Here is a 26,878-nt window from a genome sequence, read left to right as displayed (position 1 = left end):
TTACTACTGATAAATGTCATCCTCACTAGGCTGCTGGAGAAAAATGAAACTAAGTTATTTTTAGGCTATTTTCAGACGAGTGGTGATGTTTTGGGTATTGCTTCCTCAAACCACTTCTCAGGTGAGAATCTACATGTAGCGTCTCACCTGTGGCAGCTCATAGAGATTGAGCAGAGGTGGAAGAGAGCAGTTCAGTACCACTTACTGCTGCTTGTTGTCAAATGTGCAAATGCCGGTTTGTTTACGGTACGTGTTTCCCGCCACCAGGAGCCATAAAAGAACAGCTGTTCCCAATGCAGGGTGCAGGTCCGCACATATAACATCTTTTTAAGCATCTCTTAACAGTGCCAAGGCCAGGAATGACACTTGATGAATTTAAAGAAGAACTGAACTCTTACAAAATATTAGTTTATTTCACGGATTATGTTAAGTAAAATATACTGTAATCACTTAATTTTTTACAGTTTTCCATCACTTTGTATAGATTTGTAGTTCCTACACTGATCAAATCATGTAGACTCCTTCAATGCACGTTACAGTAGCAGCTAAACATCAATGTTTTGCTGAAAATATTAACACACTGTGCATTGGCACAGCTGATTGTAGTCCAACCCAGCAGTGTGCAGGAAAGATTGACAACGCTACAACTTAATTGTCATCTGTATTGTCTCCCAAGGGCAGGATGTGACAGATACTATATGTACTGCTATAAGTAAAATATATTGCTATCTTAAACTTTTATTCAGTGTTTGGAGTGATACGCACTTTACAGCCTGTCATTCTGACACAGAGATTACATGCAAATAATTATGTAATGCAATAAAAAAAAACATAATAAGTAATTAAAAAAGCAGTAATAGTACATTATTAAAACAAATAAAAGATAGGGTGATTAGGTTATTACAGACACTTATTTGGTTTTCATCAATGTACAAGACAACACCTGCCAACCATAAAATCTCCCTAGTTTGTGATCCTTAATGGTCCGAAGTTGGATGTGATAACTTTGGAGAGGCCATGCCTTGATGACAGCAAAGTGTTTTCACGGTTTGTGTGTGGGAAGGAGGAAAAGTGTGGAACAAGGTAGGTATTTTACTATTCAAATTCTCCCCTAGACAAAACTTATTCCTTATTGTTCAGGGGAAGGAGGAGAAAAATAAAGATTCTAACACAGTCACACCTTAGCACACAACAACCATGAGTTTGTTTATAAAACAAGTAATTGTATATAACCTAAATTATTTTAGAAGCAGATGGGGCAATAATATTAAAAGTTCTACTCACTTAGCATGATTGATTGTACCCAATGTCCAGTAATTAGACACCAGCTTCTTTTCATGAGGTAGTGATCGCCTAGTCTGAAAAAACGTGTGATGTTCCACGCAAGATTTCCACAAGTTTTTACATGCACGATAATTCAACATATTGAAAGCAATTATTTGGTCTCTACATTCATTCTGGAACACACATAAACATGTAGTAAATAAACAGACATGTAAAATCAAAATCTAAACTTAACTGTATAAGAAAGTTTTCAAGGGCTGCCACATAAAACAGACCTAAACTGGAGAAAAACAGCAAGTGGTCAGAAGGTAGTGCTAATTGACAAGAGTCATGCAATGTTACTTTTTGAAAGCCCTAGTTACTGTTGGCTTTTAACTTGTATATGCAGCGCTTCACACAAAGCCAGGGAAAATGTAACTCCTGCACATCAATCCAGTGGCCAAAGAAGATCAAAAAGTCCAAAAGTCTGTAGTGGATTCGGCAGCAAAGATGCTGTTATGACAGGATGCTGGACCAGTCATGGCTACAGGGCATCTACACACAGGTAAGTCTGTGCCATATTTGGTACGTATGCTGTACAGACATGCTGATTATAGCAGAAGCTCAGCACCCACCAACAAGTATCATTGCTCTTTAAGTTACAAGAACACAAAAATATTGAGCACGATATTCATGCACCAGGAATCTTATCTTCCACCTAGCGGATCCAAGTGCAGGAGGGGCAAGTGGGAAGACAAGGGGTGAGGTTCACACAGACGGAGGGTAAGTGTTAGGCAGGCTTGTTCAACATACTGATCACTAGTCTGAATCTGGCATGACAAGCTGTTTTGCTTGGCCCCTGGTAATGTGTATGCTTTGGTTAGTGACACAGCAGCTAATTCTCATGTGCTAGGCTCAGGTTCAATTTAGTTATGCCACTATAAATTCTTCCTACTAGAAGTGGGGCTAAACCCAGCAATCTCTTTTGCATGCATGACACACGAAATGATTGTCCTCTGAGTGCCTAGGGGATCCTTTTCCTGTAAGCATGTAATTTACTTTTACAGTTATGGTTTTATTAACATTTGATAGCTTTACACTTCACATAAACAGTAATTAATTGTTTTTCTGAAAGAAACCAATATATTTACTGTGTGTGTTTTGTTTTATGTTTTGGCCATTATTATTTGCCTTTCTACAGGTTTTCTGACATTTCAGAAATAATACCCTTGTTAGTTTCCTTTATTAAATCAGTTTAGATTAAGAAGAAGAAAAAAAAATGGTTTTAATTTGATTTTCATTAAATACCCATTTCATTCTTTTATGTAAGACATAGCACTATATACTATGTTATATTATAGTATGTATTGGTATTTTACCAAAACAATACTAGTATTGTATGGTATTTTGACCCACCTGGGTGCCGAAAACTAGACAATTTGGCCCTGGATGAAAAAAGGTTGGTCAAATCTACAATCACTGTGCTTCATAAATCTATAGTTTGATTTCAACCATACAGCTGTGATTTAGCCATATAGCTTCATTTTAAATGAGCCCTTTTATATAAGGTCTTTGTTGTCATTGAAAATAAAAGATGTACTTTTATTATTATTATACAGTATTTATATAGCGCCATCATATTACGCAACGCTGTACAAAGTCCATAGTCGTGTCACTAACTGTCCCTCAAAGGAGCTCACAATCTAATGTACCATAGTCATATGTGGTTAATGTAGTCTAAGGTCAATTGTTAGGGAGAAGCCAATTAACCTAACTGCATGTTTTTGGGATGTGGGAGGAAACCGGAGTACCCAGAGGAAACCCACGCAGACATGGAGAACCTGCAAACTCCATGCAGATAATGTCCTGGCTGGGGACCGAACCTGGGACCTAGCGCTGCAAAGGCTGGAGTGCTAACCCCTGAGCCACCGTGCTGCCCTACTTTATCATTTAAAGAAAGTACCTTTCTAGGAAAGACTTTTTTAAAAGAATTTTCTTAATTACTGCATTCACCAATCATAATGGTCTTAACTTACCAGGGAAAAAAACTATAAACAAGTACGCCTAGATATCTAAAGCTTAAATGTTTAAAGAGCTAAAATATTTTTTACATTTTTATAATGCTAACAATTAGCAACATTACAACCTTTTACTTAGATATGTAAAAGCTCAAGGAAAACATTCAAGAAATTAAAGTTACTTACATGCTTTTGACGCTGTTGAATGAAAAACTTTTTCCTTTTAAAGGATATTTTTAGAATGTTTACCCTGGAGAGAGAAAAAAAAATTACAACCATTTTTATGGAATAATATCCATATATAGTCTTTGTAAAAAAAATGTGTTTCTTAAATTTGACAGTACCAGTATAATGTTACTAAGGCCAACATGCCAGACCCTGACCTCGCTACAGTCGTAGACTACAAGTAGTAATACAGCTTGTATGTGCAGCATTTGCGTGGGCTATGACATTCCTTTAAGGTTCCTTAAGGGTGTGGGATAGAATAGGGTGGTCATAGGAATTCTTCTCACCAAGAATGATGGATGGTGAGACATTACCAGACATTGAACAAGCTTAATCCTGCCAAGTCCCAAAAAATAAATTCTTTCCATTTTGGGTGCAGCAAAAATGTGGCTAATCCTTTGCTCCAGTTTCTTCGGAGAAGAAAAGTTTTGATGGGGAAAAAAGGTTTCCAGTGTTGTTTCTCTTCTAATTTTTGAAATTACATATTACCTAAAATTATATTCATCATACTTTTTAACTTGTTTAAAAACCTGTGTTTGGTATGGCTTCTGTTATCCATGTCATAAGGCAATAATATATAATATGCATACTTGGTCACACTTTATGGGCAAAAAATAAGATACACTTTTCATCTATTTATTACATTCTGCCACTTTGCCTAATCAATACAATATGACAGGACCTCTTTAAATCCGTCTCCAATACACTCATTCTCTATACATTCCTTGCCGTTTCATTTTTCTCTTTTTTATATTTCTTTGTTAAATATCTGTGTCCGAGATTACACAAGGTTAATATTGTCACCCCCTCCTTAATGGGACAGTATTTGGGCCTGAATATATGTGACTTGAGCACAATTTTATGGAAAGAGGACACAACAAATGCTAGAATAGGTGGGTTTGGAGTGGGCTTCAAAGTGATACTGTCACCAAATCTCATTTTGCAACCAAAATCGTGTAGTACTACAAAAAGACACTTTTGCAAAGTTTGTTTTCACATCATGAATAGGATAACAGTCAGTGTCAATGTAGAAATAGCAATAGCACATTATGAAACAGGACTTGAGAAGGAGTGTTTAAGAAAAAGCAGCTGCAGTTGTGTGCATGCTCCCACACTCTGCTTTACTTGGTAGTCTGTGAGCTGAGAGACGCTCACAAAACCTAAGCATCAAGACGAGAGAAGCAACAACTGGTCCCCAGCACCAGACGAATAAAAGTATATTGAATATAAAAATATATTCATTAAAATTTCACAAAGTAAAAACATTTTACAGAGACAGAATGGGAAATTGTAACTAACTGAAATAATATAAAATGGTGACAGGGTGTCTTTATATAGACTCTTAAGCTTTGCTAACCAGTTTAAGAATGCACTCTGTATTATATAGTATTTTAAAGTGAGAGATCTTTTCATGCGATCCATTCCTTTAAAACATAAGAAAAATAACTAGATGTTGACAAATTTGTTAGTACCCCATCCACAGCTGTCATAATTTGAATTTGGCAAAAGTAATTGGAACACCCCATTGTTTATTATATAAAATAAAACAGACTTTGGTTTACAGATTTCAATTCAATGGAATATTTAACATTTAAATAGCACAAATGAAAATTACATGGACAAAAATGATGGGACCATTAACTTTTTATTTTGTTACAACACTTTTAGTGGTGATTGCCTAGGTGAATCGTAGCTCTCAGACAGACCTATGCACCAGACATTAGGTAGTTTGGCTGCTCCAGATATGTCAGGTTTGAGAAGTGTCCTTTCCAAACTGTATGTTTCAGTTCTTTTCATAGATGTTCAATTTAATTAAATAATCAAATTTGTCCTCAGCCATTCTTGGCTATTTTTAGACTTCTTGTTGGAGGATCTATGACCTGCACAGATACAAGGCTGTTTGTCCGAGGCACAGCAAAGCAGTCTAAAAGGTATAGTGTGCTTTTTCCTAAATGCTTCAACTTTATTTCTATAAACATGCAGCTGATGTGAGACAATTATGTACGATTTATTATAGGGGTACCTATCTGGGTCATTTTAGAATATCTTTGTAAAATAGGCAATACTTTTCATACATGTTTTGCTTTTACTCAATGACATATCAAAGTCATGCAAATTTACAATAAAATTATTTTTAATTTCATACTTTACAGGGAACATAAAGCTCATTTTCAATGAGCTGTAAGGGTGCTGACCATTTGGCATAAGGGTATGATATATATGACTTTTCACACTATACTAAAAGGAGGAATAAACCAAATATTTTTTGGAGATGTGTTAGATATTATAAGTGCTTATCACCTATTGGAACATCTAATTGTTTGTCCTAGGTAATTAGACAGTCCCAAAGCATTTTTTTGCTATAACACAGTTCAACTATTTTTTTTTCACTTGCCAAGGGTTTTTCAATATATTTGGTGTATTTCAAGTCTGGTGAATCCAGAAATGACATCAGTTTCATTGATTTGGCTCTAGTTCTTGTCATACAGGAATCGTAATAGACTTTTTTTCTAACAACAAATATTAACACAGCATATTATTATCAATCTTTATTTACACGGATGTTTTGCACTTTATTTATTAAATGCAGCATTGTTTTCATGAAACTTTCATTTGCCTTTTTTTTTTCATACATTTTCTTTTTTTACAGAAATATGAGTTCTTCAAGAAGTTGTTTAAATGACCCTAATGTATTTTGCTACATTTGTGGTGAATATTCTTAGCAAAAACACAGAAGGAATATTACACAATTAGTGAAACAATCTTGTCTTGCATATTTTGGTATTAAACTGGGGAACCAAGATAAGTATTGGGCTCCCCATATGGTATGCAAAACTTGCGTGGAGTGTCTACATGAGTGGAAAAATGGAAAACTGAAAAGTTTAAAATTTGGTGTACCTATGGTATGAGGAGAGCCTAAAAAACAGCATAATGATTGTTATTTTTGTGCTGTGTTGTTCAATCGTTACAAGAAAAACAATCGGGAATACCCTGATTTAGACTGGTGCAAGACGAAGTGTGCCACATGGTGCTGATGTTCCCATACCAGTGTTCAGTACACTCCCTGATATTCCTGTATACGACATGGAGGATATACAGGGTTTGCAGTGTAATACAGGAGTTAGCAGTGGAAGTGAATACGAAGGTTTCATCAAACCAGCAGTTCTCCCAAGAAGAGCTCAATGATTTAATATGTGACCTAAATCTGTCAAAACAAGCATCTGAACTTTTAGCATCCAGGCTAAAAGAAAAGAACTGTCTGGAACCGGAAGTTAAAATAATGGTTTACAGGACAAGAGAGGTGACACTCCTACCATATTTCAGTGAAGATGGAGACTTTGTGTACCGTTGTACCATCCCTGGATTGCTAGCCTATATGGAGGTACCAGAATACCGAGCAGAAGACTGGTAGTAAGACTGGTAAGACATAGACAGTTCCACTCGAAGTTTGAAGTCTGTTTTACTGCAAAATGGCAACTGCTATGCATCAATTCCAATTGTTCACTCAACAAAACCTAAAGAAGAATATAAAAATATCCAAATGGTCTTACAAAAGCTTTGCTATCAATGGTCCATATGTGTTGATTTAAAAATGAACTTCCTACTTGGACAGCAAAGTGGATACACAAAGTACCCATGTTTCATCTGCTTGTGGAATAGTAGAGCAAAGCAGGATCACTGGATAAAAGTGACATGGCCTCCAAGGGAAAACATGAAAAAAGGTGCAGCAAACATCATTAACAAGCCAATGGTTAACAAAGAACAAATCATTCTCCCTCCACTACACATAAAGTTGGAATTAATTAAGCAATTTGTTAGAGCTCTGAACATGGACGGTGGTTGCTTCAAATACATTTGTAGATTCTTCTCTGGATTAATTACTAAAAAATTAAAAGCAGGATTCTTTAATGGACCCCAGATTCGGAAACCGATAAATGATTCAAATTTCACAAGTTACATGACTGATACTGAAGCTTCTGCCTGGCACAGCATGTCATGGTTGTCAAGAATTTCTTGGGTAACCATAAAGCACAAAATATAAAGAACTGATACAAAACTTGCTTTTAAATTTTAAAAATTGGGGTGCTTCTATGAGCATAAAGATACACTATCTCCATAGCCATTTGCAAAAATTTCAAGAAAATCTTGGCGATTTCAGTGAGGAACAGGGGGAGAGGTTCCATCAAGATATAAAGGTGATGGAAAAAAGGTATCAGGGAAGATTGGATAGACACATTATGGCAGACTACTGCTGGAGCCTTCAACGTAATTGTCCTGATCATCAGCATAAATGGAAATCATACAGAGTTTTTCAATGACTTCTTTGTGATTAACTCTGTATATATACTGAATATAGAATATATTGACATTCAGTGTTTCAAAAATGTAATTTTGTATACGTAGGCATATCTAGTTTAATTTTGCTTAGTTTTCATGTTTCATTAGTTTTCTAGAAGGTTATTATTGAGGTCATTATTTCAAAAACTAGAGCCAATGTAGCAAAATCAACACAATATTTGGAATCTGTGCATCAAACATAACCTAAAATTACTGACCAGTGTAATCAATCCTAGAATTCAGAATGTAAACCAAGACTATACATTCTGCAAGGTATTGGTTCTGACTTACCAGAACAGAAAACAGAAACAGTGAATCACATATGAAAACATTCTTAGCTTTTATAAACAAATGTGCAATACAATGATTTGAGAGTGCCTTTTTGGATATAACTGAATTTGTATTTGCCATTTACTCATGAAAAATATGTGTGTTATAAAATAACATACCATGGATAGAAACTGGTGCATATTTGCTTTCTATATATAGCTATTCCTCCTGAAGCAATGCCAATTAACAATTCTAAGTTATGAAGATCCTGGAGGAAAAAAAATAGGAAACAAAATAAGGCAAATTTCCTGTAGAACTTTTTAAGCATTCCCATTACCCCTATTTTTGTTTTAGGTGTATGATCACTCTAAGGTTATGTTCAGACCCCTGGTAAACAAGCGTTTACTGGCTGATTAAAGAAACAGCTCTTGCACATTGGACAGCAGGTGGCAGTACTGAACCCACTCACTGCCCTACCCATTTTTTCTCTATTGGGCTGCCGTGGGTGAGACACGAGGTAGTGAGAGGTAGTGTAAGGAAATGGTAACTGTATCACTATCCCACCACTAGTCTGAATGAAGCCTTAAGGCATAGAAAACTTCACTACTATCTACTGATGCAATAAAGAGATAAATAAATTACTCAAACAATAGATTGGACCTGATTTATTAAAGCTCTCCAAGGCTCAAAAAGATACACTGTCATCAGTGAACCTGGGTGATCCAGCAAACCAGGAATAGATCTGGTCCAGGAAAGAAAACATTCGCTAACAAATAGCAAAGGACTTAAGAAAGTGTATCATCTCCAGCCTAAGAGCTTTAATAAATCAGGCTCAATAATCAAATTTAAAATGTCTAAATCTGTAAGTTAGGCTTACTGGAAACTAAATATATCTAACATTTGGGAAGCCTCTGAGTTATTTAACCCATGATAATGAAAGTAAAATGAAGAGGTTTAGGTGAAGGACTCTGAAATTTAAAGGAAACCTTCCTTAATAACTTAAAGCGTCTATGCTAATATTACAACATTGTCCAATAATTTTGGCAACAATAAGACTTACTGACGAACTGTATGTTTTATGTTTGTAATTAGGATGAGCAATCTGTTGTTTGGCTCATGTTACAAAGGGACAGTAATAGAATAAAATAACATGGACCCTAAATGGTGCCATTTATTCAACTAAGACATATATAGTGCATAACACAAATGCTGAACAAAACATATATGGTACATTATAAAATATTCACATATATAAGCACAATATATAGCAGTGCATAATTTTTGTCCACCCATTCTAGTTTGCATAATACTGCAAATCATATTTTGTTAACGATGAGCTTCTAAAGATAATTATTTGTCCTGTTAATATTCTATGTCTGTATGTTTTAAAAGTTATATAAAGATTTGCTTGGTGTATTAGGGACCGTTTTCTTAAAAATATTTGTAATTTATATTATTCTGCACTCTTCTTGAGGCAGAATTTTTTAATTTGTTAGCTTACTTTATGTTGCAGTAAGCTAAGCACAGAGATGCTTTCAAATCGTTCACATTTACAACAAGGAAGATGTTTGAGATCTGGCACAAGTGCACATAGAGGAATCGCTGCATTCGCAGCTTTCCAGTATAGCTCTGGTGTTATGAACGATTAGATGACTTGACAGAATTTTCCTGCTTTGTAGTAGTTGTAAGTGGTTTGGGGATTTGGCAAAAAGGGGCTATGTACAAATTCAAATGTTTAGTGAATTTGTTGATAATATGCATATGCTTCATTGTTATTGTTTTCAAAGCCTATTATAAATGGTCAGTCTAATGTGCTTCTATGCTAACTGATATTTTACGGATGAGTTTACTCCAATAATTTTTTCAATATTTGCATATTCGTTTAGACTTTTTTGAACTATTACTCGGTTCACAGACCTGTAAATGTACACAAGGAATGTTTCTGACCAGCTAGTATAAGTACATGTAAATCAAACATACTCTACCACTGTGCATTTCAACTCCGTAGAATTCAAGCGTTCTTGCAATGTTAATATAGCACGACTCTGCTTCAGTTTGTCCAAGGCCACTTAAAAAAAAAAAAAAAAAAAAATATACCAGAAAAGAAACATTATAGAAAACATATATAAATTACACACTTATGTATAGTTACTGGCTGTAGTATTTACCCTGTCACGCAATCTACTTGTTTTCCAAGCCATAGCTACTGGGTTCTTACAACAGTAAACCTGGAAATGCTGAGAGCTGAATGCTTTAGGGCTTCATTAATCTCAGAGCAGATTGGGGAATGGCTGTTCCTCCACCTACTTTAACTCACTATCCAGTGGGTGTCTGCTGTGGTAATGAATTCAGTAGGCACAGGTGAGCCCAGGAGACACAAGAGAATGAAGGGGGTCACATACACAGATGAATTCTATGGTTGCCCAGATGACCTTTACCAAAAAGCCCAGAGCTTACAGTGAAAAAAGTTAAACCTGCTTTTAACTTTAGTTGCAGTGATGTGTGTGACATGTTTATCACTCTCTGTTTCCTTTGTTCCCTTTGCTCCTCGCATAATGACATGCTCTGTCAGACTGAAACTGAGAACCAACATGATAAGAAGTCTCTCTAACATGATGTAAATGGTTAATACCTGTGCTGATTGTGGAGGGATTCAACTCTGCTTAAGAAGTCATTATCTTGACCTGGAATAAAACTTCTATTTGACAGGTGTCCTGGAAGATGCACTGAAGGGTTATAGTCTCCAAACTCAGCTGCAAAGGAAAAAAAAAAATCACAAACCATTTATTAAAATGTATACAATTGTATAATCACATGGGTAACACCAATGTTGTTATCTCAAGCTTTTTTTTTTACCTTATGAAAAAAAAAATTACATGACCTATGTAAACACAATACATTATAATTACATTGAACAACAGCAGTGGAAGCACATGTGTTTCCATGTTCTTTGGTAAACTAATCTTAAAAACTGATCTCTTTATAAAAACAGCCAAACTGAAATAATACAATCATCAGGTAAAATGGCTTACTAAAACATTGCATAATGTGCAGCGATTTCCAACACACAATCCCATGAGCTAATTTTACCCCCTATATTTAAAGATTTCAGTTCAATATTAAAACTCGTGAACTATGTGTTTAAACGAGATGGATTACAAATAAAATAACATAGCAATGTACTGTAATCTTTCAATGCAGATTTTACTGCAGAGCTACAAGAACTCCCACACCCAAATCTTTTAGTGATGTTCCAGCTTTACTCATGAACAGCTTTGAAAGCAGCCTAATCCCTGTTCAAACTAAGAAAACAGCATTAGCTCTTTGGCAAATTCATTTGGAACACAGCCATGCAGTTCATCCTAATCTAAAACAATACCTAAGTACTCCATTATACTTTAAAAATATTATTTACAAGCAAACAATTATCAGAGATAGGGGACTCAACTTTAATGAAATGTTATATGGTATTACACATAGTGTAGTAATAGTATAGCAATTAGTATATTGCTAAAGTATGGCAATAACTAGCAGTGTGTTTAAAAGCATTTGATAAAATTAACTAACCCAAAAAAGCCAGACATTCTTAAATATAATTAGGAATGATACATAAACTATTTTTTGCACATGGACAACAGGAAAAACAAGTGACTTTTAAGGTTAAAAAAAACAACATTTTAGCCCAGTAAAGACGTATTACAACTACTGAGCACTTTTTGTTTATAGCAGCCCAAGCTTAGCTTTTCTGAAATATAGCTTATTACTATTTGGGCCACAGTTTATAAAGTACATTTATAAGAATATATTTTTAAAATTAACCCAGCAAACATGCTCATTTCAGAAAACCAAAAGCCTAAAAGAAAGGAAAATTACTTACATTGCACTGCATATGATGCAAGAACAACTGCAGAATTCAGTGGACATGGTAACCTAGAACAAAACATATATTCTGAATTTTTCAAGCGGATAGCATAACATAGGAAACCTGCCAATAAAATGGGTGACTTCCACAAGAGGTATCCTTTATAAGCTAACTAAAGGTATTGAAATATTCCTAAAGCTTGCATTTTTAAGATCTCTCCATCTGTATAATGCTTGATAAAGGAATCTTGAGTTAAGTAAAAAATTAATCTACTGTACTAAAACCAGTGTGGTCATGGCTGCTGTCTAGTAAACCTATTCATTTGCATTATTTGGGCGGGTTTACATTTAGAACAAGGCTTTAACTTCAAGACTGCATTCACATTACTGCAGTTAGTTGAATGAATGCACATTGTGAAGTTATATGTGTTTAAACATATAGTGTATGAGCTGCCATAGCACCGTAAAAGACAAAAAAATGCAAAAGAACCTTTATGGCCAATGCTAAAACGCATGGCAAGTGCAGTGCAATACTTTGCTTTACATTTGCTTTGCCACTACCAAACTGTGTAATTTAGTGCCATTCACAATGAATGTTACCGTGATAAGCATATTGCAGTATAGTGTAGAAAAATGTGATTAAAACCCCACACTACCTTAGAGCATAAGTCCAAAGAGGCCTTTTGTTACATAAAACATAATGTGCATTATATCACTAATGTTGTCTCTAAGGCAACATTTTTTAGAAGGAAACAAATAATCCACTAGTAAGTTTTTACTATGTAGGAGTGCATGAAGAAAACGCACAAATATTGCAGGAAAATACTAACTCCATGAAGATATTGTCTAGATGGAGATTCAAACCTGAGAAATTGATGCCACAAGGTCAGAGTGTTAGCCACTTACCCAACATGCCAACTACTGTGGCATGTGGCTTGCTTCAAGTGCTTGCTAAGTGTGTTCTACTTAACATTTTATGAATACTATTGTCTGACCAGTGGGGTCATGGTAATACTTCAAATTCCACAAGAGAGTCATGCTTTTTACATTTCACTAGGATAACACTAGTAATAATATAGTTATCTTACCTTCCTTCTAAAATGTCACTTTTTAGTTGTAAGAAATACAGATGTCTGAAAGACAAATTTGAACATCCTTATAAAACATGTGACACCCATGTGACATTGTATCAGTTTAAACAAAGAAACAACATGTGTTCAAAGCAACAGCTCTTCATGAATACACAATATTTTCACTGTAAACCTTTTAATGTATCAGTTAAAGAATAACATGTTCATGTTTTCAAAATATGACCAAGCAAAAATATCTAATGTAATCAAAGCAAAAATTAGGTTGTTGCTTGATCATTCCAATAATCCTATGCCCAAAATAGAAATAAATTATCAATTACATTTGAAAGAAATGAAACATTTATTTGCAGAAATTAAATATACAACAGTTGTTGCACTTTTGCAATTGAAACTCAGAAATGCTTTATGTAAGGAGGAAGGCACAATAATTAAAAATTGGGTCGCCGTAGTACTGGTTTGCATGTTTTCAACCTAAAAAAGTTCACTTAGTACTATGTTGTTATTAAAACCAATATTTTTTTATCAGTCTGATTTTCAAGCAGATTGAGATCCAGACTGTTTGCTGGCCACGTTATTGGGTTGATGTGCCCTTCTTGCAAACAAAACTGGCTCTTTACAAATAATTTTGGGAATGTGAACATCCAAAACTTTAGAAATAAAATGTTTTTTCCTCTATCTTATTGTTACGTTTTCCTAAACAACCCATGGCCTTGGAACATTTTATGTACTAAACCAGAGGTCGCCAACCAGTGGTCCTCAAGAAGATTTTGGTGGTCTGCGCCTCTGGCCGGTGCAACCCAACTGGGGAGGAGCGCACCGGTCACAGCTGCAGACCAAAACCCCCGAACAGATCGCAGGCTAAGGGCGGTTGTGTGATGATCATGCTGTATAAAAAAAGGACTATACACTTGAACTGTTTATTTTAAAAGTGAAACTGTATAATAAACCTACCCATAATGTTTTAAATTCCTGTTTGGTATCACAGAGCTTGAATGCAGACAGTTTAAGGTTATATTTGTAACTAAACGTACATTACAGTGAATGAACTTAGGCATACTTAGCAACTAAACATAAAACAGAGTGTATTTTTAAATCCAGAGCAGTCATATTTATTCCCCTGAGTGATGATCAGTGCTTTATCTAAAGCTGAAGCTCATAGTCATATGATCTCAGACGAAGATTGAGGGATTAGTGTTCAGGCAGAGGAGCTCATTTTGGATTACATCCTTTAAAATATTATATATTATTATAACACACATATACTAAATAAACAAAATTCAATAAAAGTCTTGTAGTTTTGAAAAAAAATGTATTAAAATTTAGATTAAAAACACAATAGAAAGCTCTCAACTCACACTGTATAATGTACAAAATGAATATATATCTATATATATAAATATATATATATTTTTTTTATATATATATATATATATATATATATATATATATATATATATATATATATAAATGAATAGGGTAATAATCGATACCCCCCTCCCTCCGTTTGGTTTTAAGGGTAGCCACCTCCCTACGAGATTGTTCTAGCCACACCCCTCCATCTCCTAGGCGGTGAACTGCAATCTGAGAAATGCCATCATTAGTGAAAGTGTTTCTAATCCACTCCCACTGCCCTAGTTATGCAGATTTTTTTTCTATCCTTGCCTGGGACCTCTTATGTCACTCAAGTGCGACTGCTCAGTCTGCAGCTGCTTCCTGCTTCTTTTCAGCTTGTGAGCTCTCCGTGCAGAGGGCTCCAGCTAGTGAAGGAGGGGAGGTGGGTGGAGAAGAAGGTCAGGAGAGGAAGAAAACTTGCCAGTCACAAGCTGGCGACATCTAAAGACTTCATAAATCATTATATTTTTCATGGATACAAGCTGACCCAGCCAGTGCCACCAGGGAAGACTGACATTTTAGTGCACGTAAATAAGAATAGATTAATAGTTGAAGGACTAGTTTTTGAGTTTTGAGTTTTCCTCTTTAAAGTCAAATTTCTATTAAGCCGCACCAACATAATATGCAGTGATGTACATTAAACAGGGATAAACTGAGAATACTCAGAACTGTGAAAAGAGTTTTTTGTGTATGAATCAAACATGTTATTGTGAGCTTCAAGCATGGCACCAAGAGGATGCAATGACAGAAAGACTAACAGAATTGGCTGCTATTCTTAAAGCTGACCAAAACACAGTTATGTTAACAGTCCTGTTGAGTCAAATGAATAAAAATGCTGAACTGCTTATATTTCCAGAAAACTATTTTACTTCAATCTACCTCTTTATGCTTGTTACATGACAAAACCGTGTATGGCAACATGATCTCTGAGGGATCATTTGGGTACATTATTTCTAAAGGAGCCAAGAATCAGCTACCACTGTAACCATCTCTTCTTTACCAGCCCTGGAGGTAACCTTGAACAGCCATTTCTTAAGGTAAGGATTTCAGCCTACAACTATTTATCCATGCTTGGAGAGAACAAAAAAAACAGCTTTATGGTGTTTCAGCAGATATTCTACCGCATCAACTATCTATCTAAAGCATCAACTAAGTAAAACCTGGGTGTTTAAAGTGAAATTCCTTGTAACTTTTAGGAGGGAAAATGCTTCAAGACTTACATTAGCAAATGAGAAACATTTCCCCGGGTTAGTAACAGAGATCTGAAATATTAGTAATCTAACTGTAACATTGTGTAGATAATGGAAACTAATCTAAACTATGCAAGTCATTAATCATTACCCAAACTTAGTGTTTTCTGAGGAAATAAAGGTCAAGTAAATAAGGATTTAATCATTAAATAAAAAATATCAAGATTACAATAAATTACCTGGTTTGATCCTGCTGTAGTGTGTTGGGGTCTGGAATAAAATATCGTACCCTGAAAAAAAGGCAGCAGGGAAGTCCTCCTACATTTAAATATAAATAGAGAAAATAAATTATGTTTCAAAATGCTAAAAAAAATATATATATAACCTGCAATTTTGATTCAACATGATTAGTAGTATGTGCACATGACACTGTAAATACTAGGTACAACCTGTGTACCCATCAAGACCTACTTACCAGACTAATATGCATTAGCTATACATTGCATTTGACTGCAGCAAATACAAAATAAAAAAAGTAAAAACAAAGTGAAAAAAAAAAAATAATAATTTTTAAAGGTTCTCATACAAAAAAACTGCTCAATGGCTGGATCCAATTTTTTTCCTTAAATAAACTTTATTCAGTTACCGATTCATATACCTCCTAAAATTAGGCAAATACCTAAACCCTAATAACCTTAGATGAACAAAAACATATGACATATTACACCATGTCATTATTTAATTAACAAAGAAGTCAAAATACTGAAGCAGTGTGTGAAAAATTAAGTACATCCTTACTTCTATAGGAATTACCACCGCTAAAAAATAGGTTTTGGCATTTCGCTGATCTGGAACATCCAGATGTATTTTAAGACAATGCCAAAGAAGAAATACATCAGCAATGATATAGGAGAAGCAATTGTTGCTGTCCATCAATTACTGGGAAGTAATATAATGGATATTTTTCAAATAACCTGAAGTAATGAATCTGAATCTATCATTCTACAACAATAAAGATTATCCACAAGTAGAAAGTATAAAAGTTGCCAATCTTCTGAGTGGACATCCCATCAACTTCACCTCAAGGTCAGACTATGCAACACTCAGAGAAATTGAAAAACACTCTTTCCAAAACCAGAGGTTGGACTAAGTCATCACCCTTCAAGTCCAAGTCGATTCCCAAGTCATTGACACCAAGTCCCAAGTCAAGTCTCAAGTCACCAAAAATTCTTCCAAGTTGAGTCCCAAGTAAAGTCACTTAATTTATCCCCATTTGTCCCCATATAGAAATAGAGCTCTGATCATGTTCTTGAGCACAGGATCGCATTCTAAATCCACTGCGTTCTCCTCGGACAGCTGAAGAGGGAAGGCAGTGATGCTTCTGTTACACAGCCCTTCTCGGCCCCCCCTTCAGCTATCAGAGGAGAAAACATAGAATGCAAGGAAAGCGGGGAGTAAGACGGTGTTACAGAACACTCACTGCCTTCCTGCCCAACTTTCTTGCATTGTACGTTTTCTCCTCTGACACCTGAATGGGGGGGGGGTTGTGTAACAAAACCTCACTGTCTTCCTCCCTTCCCCCTTCAGCTGTCAGCAGAGAAAGCAAGTCATGAGTTGAGTTGCAAGTCATTCATTAGGTGACTTAAGACGGACTCAAGGCCAAGTCTTGAGTTCCAACCTCTGCCCAAAACTCTACATATTCAATTTTAAAGGTAATTAGAGTACATACAGAGTATAGTTTGTTTGGAATGGTTGCCGGGAGAAAGCCTCTTCTCTCTAACATGACAGCATGGCTTTTTGTTGTCACAATAACTTTCTTACATTTCAATCAAGATGCATAAAATACATAAAATGACCCCTTCCAACCACTGTACACACATTCCCAATATTGTTTTAAACAGGATAATGTCCCTCATACACAATTGGTGGCCTTCCCATGATGTCTAGAAAAATATGTATTAGCACTTTTAGAAACACTATCCTAGAAGGAAAATTATATTATTTCTTGTATTCTGCAAGCCAAGTACCCGGGATGCCAAGGACAAGAGTAAAGACAAGCAAAAATCATTTTGTAGTGCCACAATATAATTATGTTTTTCAAAGTACACCATATAAAATAATCAGAAAAATTTAAAGAGGAAAATAAAACTCAGCTAACCCTTGAAACTGATATTTAAAAAGGTTTGCAAAGCTTACCTTTTATCAGTTTTCTAATAGGTTTGTTGGGTTCCAACCATCTCTATAAATAAGAAAAAATTATATTAATAAAAAAAATAGCATTTTACAAACAGCTGTAAAAAATTAAAAAAGAAACTTTTTTATGTAAATTTTTGTGCTGTGCATTTTTACCGGAATCTTCAATTAGATAAAATACCAATTTTATATATATTTATTTATATGGCTGGCCAATCAAAATGGCAGATCTCAACAAAGAAGAGAAGAAGGAAGAAGTTTGCAGTGCCTGTGATGGTACGGGGACAGGGGAGTATAACAGGGTTTATTACTGATATAAGGTAGCAGTCTTCCTGAAATAACCTAGTAATGTTAAGACAAAGTAAACTTGTGCTCCCATGTTAGAGAGAGCAACAGGTTAGCAGCTTTATTTGGACACAGTAGTAAGCTGTATAATGATACTTGTTATCACACACTCGCCAAATACTCGCTACTTGGCCCCATGTAACAGTTAAAGGTCTATGAGCCAATCACCAAGCACCAGCCTGATTGCATTAGAAGAAGGACTGCCATTTTAATTATGTGAAGCATTTTATTACTTGGGATTTAAACAGGACGTCCTAGTATCCTTCATTTCACTTTATTTTTGTCTCACTGACCAATGCCAGTGATACTAAACTTAATGGGAAATCTAAAATTATACAACAGAAAAAAGGTAATAGATCTGCTCAAGAGTAAACTGTCTAAGACAGGATTTTTAAACACAGGAAGTTAGGGACATCTCCCAGGGCTCAAAAAAACAAGAACAAAAATGAAAAAAAAAATAGTTTTGGCAATATGTAAACGCATATATATATATATATATATATATATATATATATATACACACACATATACAGCTACTTTATAGAAGCATATGTAAAATTAAAAAATAAAATAATTGTATCTGAAAACACTCACATGTAAGTCTAAAGAGTCTTCATTGTGCTGTAAGCCAAAATATTCTTTCTCTTTCACACTTAAGTGATTGAAGACCATGTCCAGTAATGCTTGACCAGTGTCTTGTTTCTAAAAAACAAAAAAGAAGTCTGTTAGTTTTTCTTTTCATTATTTGGAAAAACACCCACTCACCATAGTGTTGCAAAAGCCTGTATAGAGTAAACATATGTCAGTAATGATGTGATATTGTTGACATATACCAGACTTGCGATGTCTAAGTCTTGTGTTCATACTTTCACTTTTACAACAGATGTGTGAATTCCTTCCTATTTTTGGCATCAGCTGAAAAAGAAGAGTTGTTGCAGGCAATACCTTTGATTGTCTAACTAAATATGTTACAGATGCAAGCTTTAAGTAAAGTGAAAAATCCCTTTATATTAAGATTTTGTAAAACTGAAATGAAAAATCAGAGATATGGGGAGAAAATCACTAATATTGTTAGTTTTGGCATAAATGTACAAAATCTACTATATCTAGAAATTTCGGGTATTTTTAAACACCTTTTTTTTTAATTGTTTTTGTTTGCACCCTTATTACTGTATAAGGAAAAGTATGTTAACAGATAAGGCTGGAACTTCCATTAGTACAGGTAGAAAATCTGCAGTATCACCCTTGACCTTTTATAACATGAAACTGCATATTCACTATAGTCAACGTGTTATAGAGCAGGCTTATCCAACCTTTTTTTTATCTGGAGACCAGACTGCTTATTTTCCAACACCTGGAGGACCAAAATATATGCTAACAAATATTTTAAAGATGGTAAAACGTCACACCACAAAGCTATATAGTTCATCTCCCAATTCCTGGTACTACTAATCTTCCATTCCCAGCCCCTTACACTAACTCATCTCCCAGACCCTGATGAGTTCTAGACCTCTGTCTAGCTTCACACAGCTCATTCTGGTGTTCATGTGCTCTAGGAATGTGGGCCAGTTTAGGCATCATGGACAATGGGACTGCCTATCATGTGGAGGCAGGAGAGAAAGGGCTGACCCAAGCTGCCAAACAGGCAAGTAGTTAAAAAGGAAGTATAAAGCATGACAGATACCAACAATTGCATTTTAACCATCTGTCTGGAGTTTAGCTTTGTTATAATAATATGTGCACCACCAACACTTACATAGATCTACATAAATGGATAATTGAATGGACTGTTTAAGTAGGCCTTTAAACTTTATATTTTTGTTTTTGGTAATTTTAATGAGATTGTATAGAGACTAGTTAGACAGAGGAGAGTGAACAGATACTGGCCAATTGGCAGATTAACAATCCTAAATATTAATTGTATTGAAAGCATATTCTAAACTTTAGGTTTTCCAAAACATGAACACATACACACCCTTTTAGCAAGGCAATGCACTTTAAATCAACGTGTGACTAATGTAAAGTACAATCTTCTATTTCTTTTTATGCAAGTACTCCAAAAGCAGAAAAGTCTTTGACATGATGCCATCATTTTTATATTTTAATGTGTCTCGTCAGCCTCACCCCCATTAGGCTGAAAAAGTACAAGCTGTACTGTTTGTACAACAGTATTTGTCTGGAAAATCAAAATTTTCTGAATATATAAAACATGAGATTGTTTTGAGTAAACAGATACTAAAGTCAAGACAGCTTATTTGCTATAAATAATGGCCATTGAATTATTCCTATCACTCTAAAATGTATGATGATATTAAATATGAATATCTAAAACAAGTGCATTTCTTGCAGCCATGGGCTTGTTTGAAGCCTAAGATATGTCCTTGGCAATTAAACAGTTAGACAAACCATTTGGTACATTTTTAAGCATTAGAATATCTACTTAAAATTCATTCCTATACTAAAATAGTTTTTTATGAGTCCAAGGTTTTTACATGTTTTCTGTACTGATTTTAATTTGTATTAGAGATTCAGATGTGTAGAATCTCCACAAATGCAGACAATGTGGAGGAGGAAAAAAAGTGTACCCCTTTGTAAATTGTCCTTTACCTAGTAAGTAGAACATGGTAACAAACAAAGTTAATGTGCAGGTGTGCCAAGCAAGACAAAATATATTTGGTGGTTCCATAAAATGTTCCAGGTGATATGACATTAAAGCAGCAGTCGCCAACTTTTTGGACCTCTAAATTTACAGACTCCAGGTCGCGCATGAGCGGAGAGCCGTGTGTCACTCAAAGGAGAAGAAACTTTCCTTTTCATGATGCTAGAACCCACCCACTCTCCCACTCTCCCATCCCAGGTCTGAGCCTGCAATGGGAGAGTTGGTGGGTTGTGTCCAGAGACACAACCCGCCCACTGCCCTGAGCCTGCGATCCATACGGGGGATATGGTCCGCAGCTCTGGCCAGTGGAAATATACAGGATGACCATTAAAAAGTAAAAATGTTTAAGCAATCTAAACATATAGTACATGCTTTGATACCAGGTTTTACCACCAAATATGCCTGTTGCAGTTAGTGTGTATAGTATGCAGTTAGCCGGTCTGTTGCAGTTAGCCTGTTGCAGTTAGTGTGTACCGATACTGAATAGCAATATATTCAGAAGAGAAGAACACAACTAAAAATATCTTATTTTAAACATATTTTATAATATATGTTAATTTTTAATCACAATGTCATCATCACTCAGCCTCAGTGCTTCCCAGTGCAGTACAAGCAGATCATGGCTGGGGCCAGCAGGGTGCTGAACACAGCTTTCTAAGGACATCACAGTACAACACCTCAGTACTCCCCTGAAAAGTCCTGATACAAGCAGATGGCTGGCTGCTAGGAAGGGCTACATAAATATCAAAACGCGTTGATGCCCGATCAATGCATGGGATGAGTGGATGTAATAGGCAGGTTAAATGTAAATGCAGACTGCCTAATGTAAAGTCAACATTTTGAGTGTCCATAATTGAGATAATGAAAGCCAAAAATTGAAACCAGTATGCGAGTGGCAATAAGGCAGAGAAAGAATGTCTGAATTAAACTGCATGTCTTCCAGTGAAGCTCACAGTCTGCAGTGAAATCAAAATAGGTAATAACAGCACAGAGGAGGAGACGGTACAACTAAATGTAAAGTGTAAATGGAAGCTCAAGCACCAATTTCTGGTTTGAAGAGAACTTAAAAAGTGAAAACATTTAGAAACATTTATACCTTTTGTGTCCTGAAAGAGCTAATATCTGACTACCTTTTAAATTATACCATCTGAAACCTGGCTGGTGTTCCACTTTCAAGAGCAACTAAACTCAAAAGTCCCCCAAAATAAAAAAAAAATCAACTTACCTTTAATCCCGCAGGGACGCCATTCGGTCTGGAGGATTCTTTTATCGGGTCCTGCGTCCTCCCTGCATCCGTCTCCATGCCAGTGCTCCAGGGCGCCGCAATCTTCGCCTCTTCATCCTGGTTCTACTTCCTACCTGACCCAGGCACGAGATCAGGTGACGTAGATAGGAAAAAGACTTGCTGATTTCACTGAGCATGCGTGAGATTGGCAATTTTTTCCCCTTTTCACAAAAAGGCTCCCAAGAACCTCCTGGGATGCGTGACGTAGGTATCCCGAGAGCTTTGTGTACTCATCCATTCTCGATCGCCTAGGCAGTGCTGCACCCTTTTTAAAAAAAAAAAAACAAACAGAATTTTTACTTAACATAAAAGGGTTGTCTACCCGTTTATGTAAAGTGAAATCTGTGAGTTTAGGTATGCTTTAAGTAATTCAATTTTTACTGCAATCTACAGCCAGTATGACGTTCTAAAACTGCCAAAAATGTAAATACAATAAAAACCTACATTACAACCAGATATCTCTACGCACCCTTATTTACATATTGCCACCAATTTACATTCTTAACATTCTGCACAGATCTGATTTAAACTTTAGGTAAAAAACATAAGAAATAGAAAATACACCATATTATTACTGTATTATTCTACCATAAAACTATATGCATTTAGTAACAAAAGTCTATGAACAGTAAAAAAAAAAAAAAAACAAAAAAAAAAACAATTCTAACTACTTTGGAAAGAAAATGAATTATTCAGTATTATTGTATTTGTTGACTAAATGACGGGTAGTTTACATAAACCTAGATCTGAAAGAACTGTCAAAATTTATAGAAATAAAAGTAAACAGCAAGACTAAAGAAAACCCTTGTCAAAATATCATCTTAGTTGGTGTTTGTTTTGGCCATCAATGTATTGTTTTTCAGCATTAAAAATGCATGAAACAAGAATTTTAATAAAAAAAATATAAATTACTCAAACAAAAACCAAATAAAATCATAGATAGCGTGACACAGGGAACCAATCCTGGATTCATAACCTCTTAGGTGTGCCGAGAATGACTGCAATTTTTTTGAACCCCAGTCAAGTGACCTTGTGCTGCAGATGGGAATCTCCTTTTAATCACATTACAACACAGCAGCACTGTATTAAGTCACATAACCTAAGGAAGGGGTAAGTTTGTGCTAGATGTTTGTGAATATCCAGTGGCTGTACACTAACTGCAGTAGTAGCAAAGCTGTTAAAATGATGTGGAAAAGAGGAAAAAAAAAAACTTTAGATGTCCAGATCTGGGTTTTAATATGTCTTATCTTTAACATTTAAACTCTACAGCCAGCATGCATGTTATGTGTCCATTTATGAATATTTAAACTGCTCATGATCTCTATATCTGGTGCGCTTCTCCTGTTTTGTCTTGTTTCCAACCAGGTTTCCTTCAGAAGGTAGCTAGGGGTTCCTTGAACAATGAACAAGTTGTTCCGCTCAGGTCAGTTTTACTGAAACTTTTGATCTTTTTGGCTATCTGTAGGGGTGACACTCTTTCCACTGACCACCACACCTAATATATTTTAAGCTGTGGATTCTCACAGAATTCCTAATATATCAGGTCACGAATCCAAGGAGGCTTTGGGCTGCCATGCACAGTGAGATAGGCCCTTTTTTTTACAAATACAGCAGTATACCTCACCCGCGCCTGCACAGTGTGAGATCAGGTGACGTAGGTAGAAGACACAAGAAGGAAAATGAAAATGGCGCTTCTGGCATTTCCTTTGCGCCAGGACAGCACAAGAAAACAGGACGACGTGGACCTTATGGAAGAACCATCCCTCCAGAGGGATTGAGGGATCTGTGGAAGTAAAGGTAAGTGTCATTTTTTTATTTTGACTTTAGTTCCGCTTTAAACAGGTCATGACTGTTTTCTTTTCACTTGTGGGTAATGGCTGCTATTATGCATTAGGTTTCCTTAGCTAAGCATGAAGCTGAAGTTAAGTTTAGATGCTTTAAAATAACAACAAGAAAATGATTACCATTTCTTGCCAACCGATTCTCTATTAATGAGCATGTTATTTTTGTGCTTTAGATTTACATTTAAATTCCTTTTCTTAATTACATGGATAAGTAATTACAGCCCACATAAACATAAGGTTGGTGCATCATTGCTTTCGTAAATACACCTTTACAATGGTTTAAAATGTTCTATTAGTTCAGTCTATACTTTTTGAAAGATTAGTCATAGCCAGACTGCAATGTTAGGGCTTTTGAAAAGCCCACGCACCTCCGCAGTCACAAAGCATATCACGGCAAAAGCATAGAGGATAATTGATTCAGTCATTAATGAACACTTAGGCCATGAACCATACACCGATAAATAGATATAAATGTTTAGGATAATCTAATAAAATGTTAATGTATGTTAGATAACTTCCCTCATACTTTCATATTACAAACAAAAATCATTCTAGGAAAAAAAAAAAAAGATAGACAGATAGATAGACTGATCTGCTGCCTTTGGGAGATGCTACATGGTGGTAGATCTTATAATCAGCCATCAATGAATCAGAATAGGGAGGAAAGGTGAAAAAACCTCCCTGGCGGTATGAATACTAAGTATTTTTAAATGTAAAGCATATTTAAAATTTCCCACCTGGCCCGGCCTCCCAGCCACACACTCGTGAGCAGACGCCTGGCCAGCATCTGCTTCCCCTGGTCTTGCGTCCCCAACGTTCACATGCTGGGGATGCAGATGGCGGCCAGGCATCGCCAGGTTATACAGATGTCTGGCCGGCATTGCCAGGGGAAGAAGGTGCTGGGTATCGTTGGAGGACGCGCTGGAACGTGGGAACCAGGTAGGACTTTTAAACTCCCTGCCAATTCCACACCAAGTGTGGCTGGGGGTTACGGCCGGGAAGGTTAGGGGACTTTGAATGTGGCATGGTTGTTGGTGCTATGCAGAAACTGCTACTCTTCTAGAGATTGTCGAGTGAAAATCCCAGCATTTACAGAGAAGGATCAGAAAAAAAGAAAAACTTCCAGTGAGCAGCAGTTGTTTAGCTGAAAATGCCCTTTCAAGCAGAGGAGAATGACCAGACTGACTCAAATAACCACTTGTTACAACAGAGGTATGCAAAAGACCTTCTCTGACTGCATAACATGTTGAACCCCGAACCAGATGGTCTACAAAAACAGTAGACCATACCAGGCACCACTCCTGTCAGCTATGAATAGGCACCTAAACCTGCACAGGCCCACAGTAAGCTGTTGGAAGATGACTGAAATCCAAATTTAGTTTTCATTTCCACTATGGCTGTGTACTGTGTTTGTTAAATTGCATCTGTGTGGCAGTGAGCATTGCCATGCACTGCATTCCAAACTAATTCTTTGGAATATATGTGAAAAGTAACAGGTGGGTTTTAAAGACAAAAGACCCTATGCGCACAGGGTTCAATTTTAGGTGACCTTTGCAGTGCAATGCAATGTCCATCTAAACTGCATGGACACCACCCCTCTTTAAAAATTACCTAATATTACCAAGTGTCAAAATCCTGAAGTTAAGATGACATTTGTCAATTCTTATATTGTTTTCTAAGAAATTTCCATTGATGAATATTCCCTAGGATCTAGCCAAAAGTGCGTGGACGCTCTCATGGTGGGTTTGAGGAAGTATAAGCCCCAACATTTTAGATATATAGGGAGAAAAAAAAACTTTTAGTAAAGCTGAATTTTCCTTCTAATCTCAGATCAGATATCAGTAGTCAGAAGTTTACCTGTTCCATCAGAAATATCAGCCTAATCTTGTTATCATAACATGTATAGGCATATACATGACAACCAAAAAGGTTTGATTTCTTCAGCTGAGTTTTGGTAAATCCAGTTCTATGCACCAGTGGGAACATATATAGCTAGGCGGTCCTATTCCAGTCCTTTGAACCAGTATCCCTGCACATCTTTTTAGTGTTTCCTCAAACAGACTGTAGTAAAATTGGTAAAAGATGCTGTTTGCAAAGAGTCAGAATGTTAATATAAAAATAATTTCTTGTATATATATGGCCTTTGAGGACTGAAGTTGGACATCAAGTCAGAATATGGAATGACATATTTTTATTAAAGAAACAAAAACAAAATGCATAACTGTTATTAGGCTTTGATGGAAATAGTCATGTCCCAACACTAGTGCAAATCACTTATTGTGGAGCAATAGTTTCGTAAAAAGATAGCCTAGATGCTATACATTAAGTCTTCCACAATTATGGGAAGGGCTTAAGGTTAAAAACAAGTGTGGAATATAATTGAGAATTATTACAAAGGGGTCCAGAGCAAAAAGCAGGAAAAAGCCGATCATGTTCTATTGTCAGACAGTTAAAGTAAAAAATCCTGCACAGACCAGGGGGTGTTTGAAATGAAGCAGATTTTGTAATAGAGGGGGCAGATGTACTGCCAGCACGGTTATTTTTACCTCCTTAAATGCATACCCTTTCTCCTGATATTTAAAGCTGTGATGTAGCCGTTTCTACCAGCCAAGACAAACACATGCAAAATTACAACATTTTAAATTAAATGTTATATTTTTGCAATTTAAAATTGCTGTTTCTATAAAGTAATACCTGTCCATATTCTGTGTTCCTGTTCTGCATGTATTTCAGTCATGTGTTCACATATTAAAAAAAAATTACATCAGTCAACACATTGCCGCCAGCACATTGGGTCCGATTTAAATAAGCTCTCCAAGACTGGACAAGATACACTTTGGTGGTTCAGTGAACCTGGGTGATCCAGCAAACTAGAATTGATGATGGAATGAAAGCATTAGGTAA

The 26,878-nt window shown here is 35.9% G+C and overlaps 1 protein-coding gene across 1 annotated transcript in view; it reads right to left on the bottom strand.

The window, feature by feature from the left end:
• Window positions 1–26,878, bottom strand: part of PTPN3 (protein tyrosine phosphatase non-receptor type 3) — a 101,950-nt gene that overhangs the window by 43,031 nt on the left and 32,041 nt on the right. Inside the window, exons 3-12 of the mRNA XM_072411911.1 lie at window positions 18,781–18,888; window positions 17,845–17,887; window positions 15,888–15,966; window positions 13,064–13,108; window positions 11,992–12,044; window positions 10,747–10,867; window positions 10,095–10,182; window positions 8,294–8,382; window positions 3,468–3,531; window positions 1,285–1,457 (exon numbers count right to left, since the gene is read on the bottom strand). Coding sequence (XP_072268012.1) covers window positions 1,285–1,457; window positions 3,468–3,531; window positions 8,294–8,382; window positions 10,095–10,182; window positions 10,747–10,867; window positions 11,992–12,044; window positions 13,064–13,108; window positions 15,888–15,966; window positions 17,845–17,887; window positions 18,781–18,888 — 863 coding nt within the window. The remainder of the gene's footprint in view (window positions 1–1,284; window positions 1,458–3,467; window positions 3,532–8,293; window positions 8,383–10,094; window positions 10,183–10,746; window positions 10,868–11,991; window positions 12,045–13,063; window positions 13,109–15,887; window positions 15,967–17,844; window positions 17,888–18,780; window positions 18,889–26,878) is intronic.

The sequence above is a fragment of the Pyxicephalus adspersus genome, chromosome 5 (assembly GCF_032062135.1).
Source record: "Pyxicephalus adspersus chromosome 5, UCB_Pads_2.0, whole genome shotgun sequence".
Lineage (NCBI taxonomy): Eukaryota > Metazoa > Chordata > Amphibia > Anura > Pyxicephalidae > Pyxicephalus > Pyxicephalus adspersus.
Note: the sequence above shows the minus strand (reverse complement) of the source record. Positions and strands in the feature narration are given on the sequence as shown.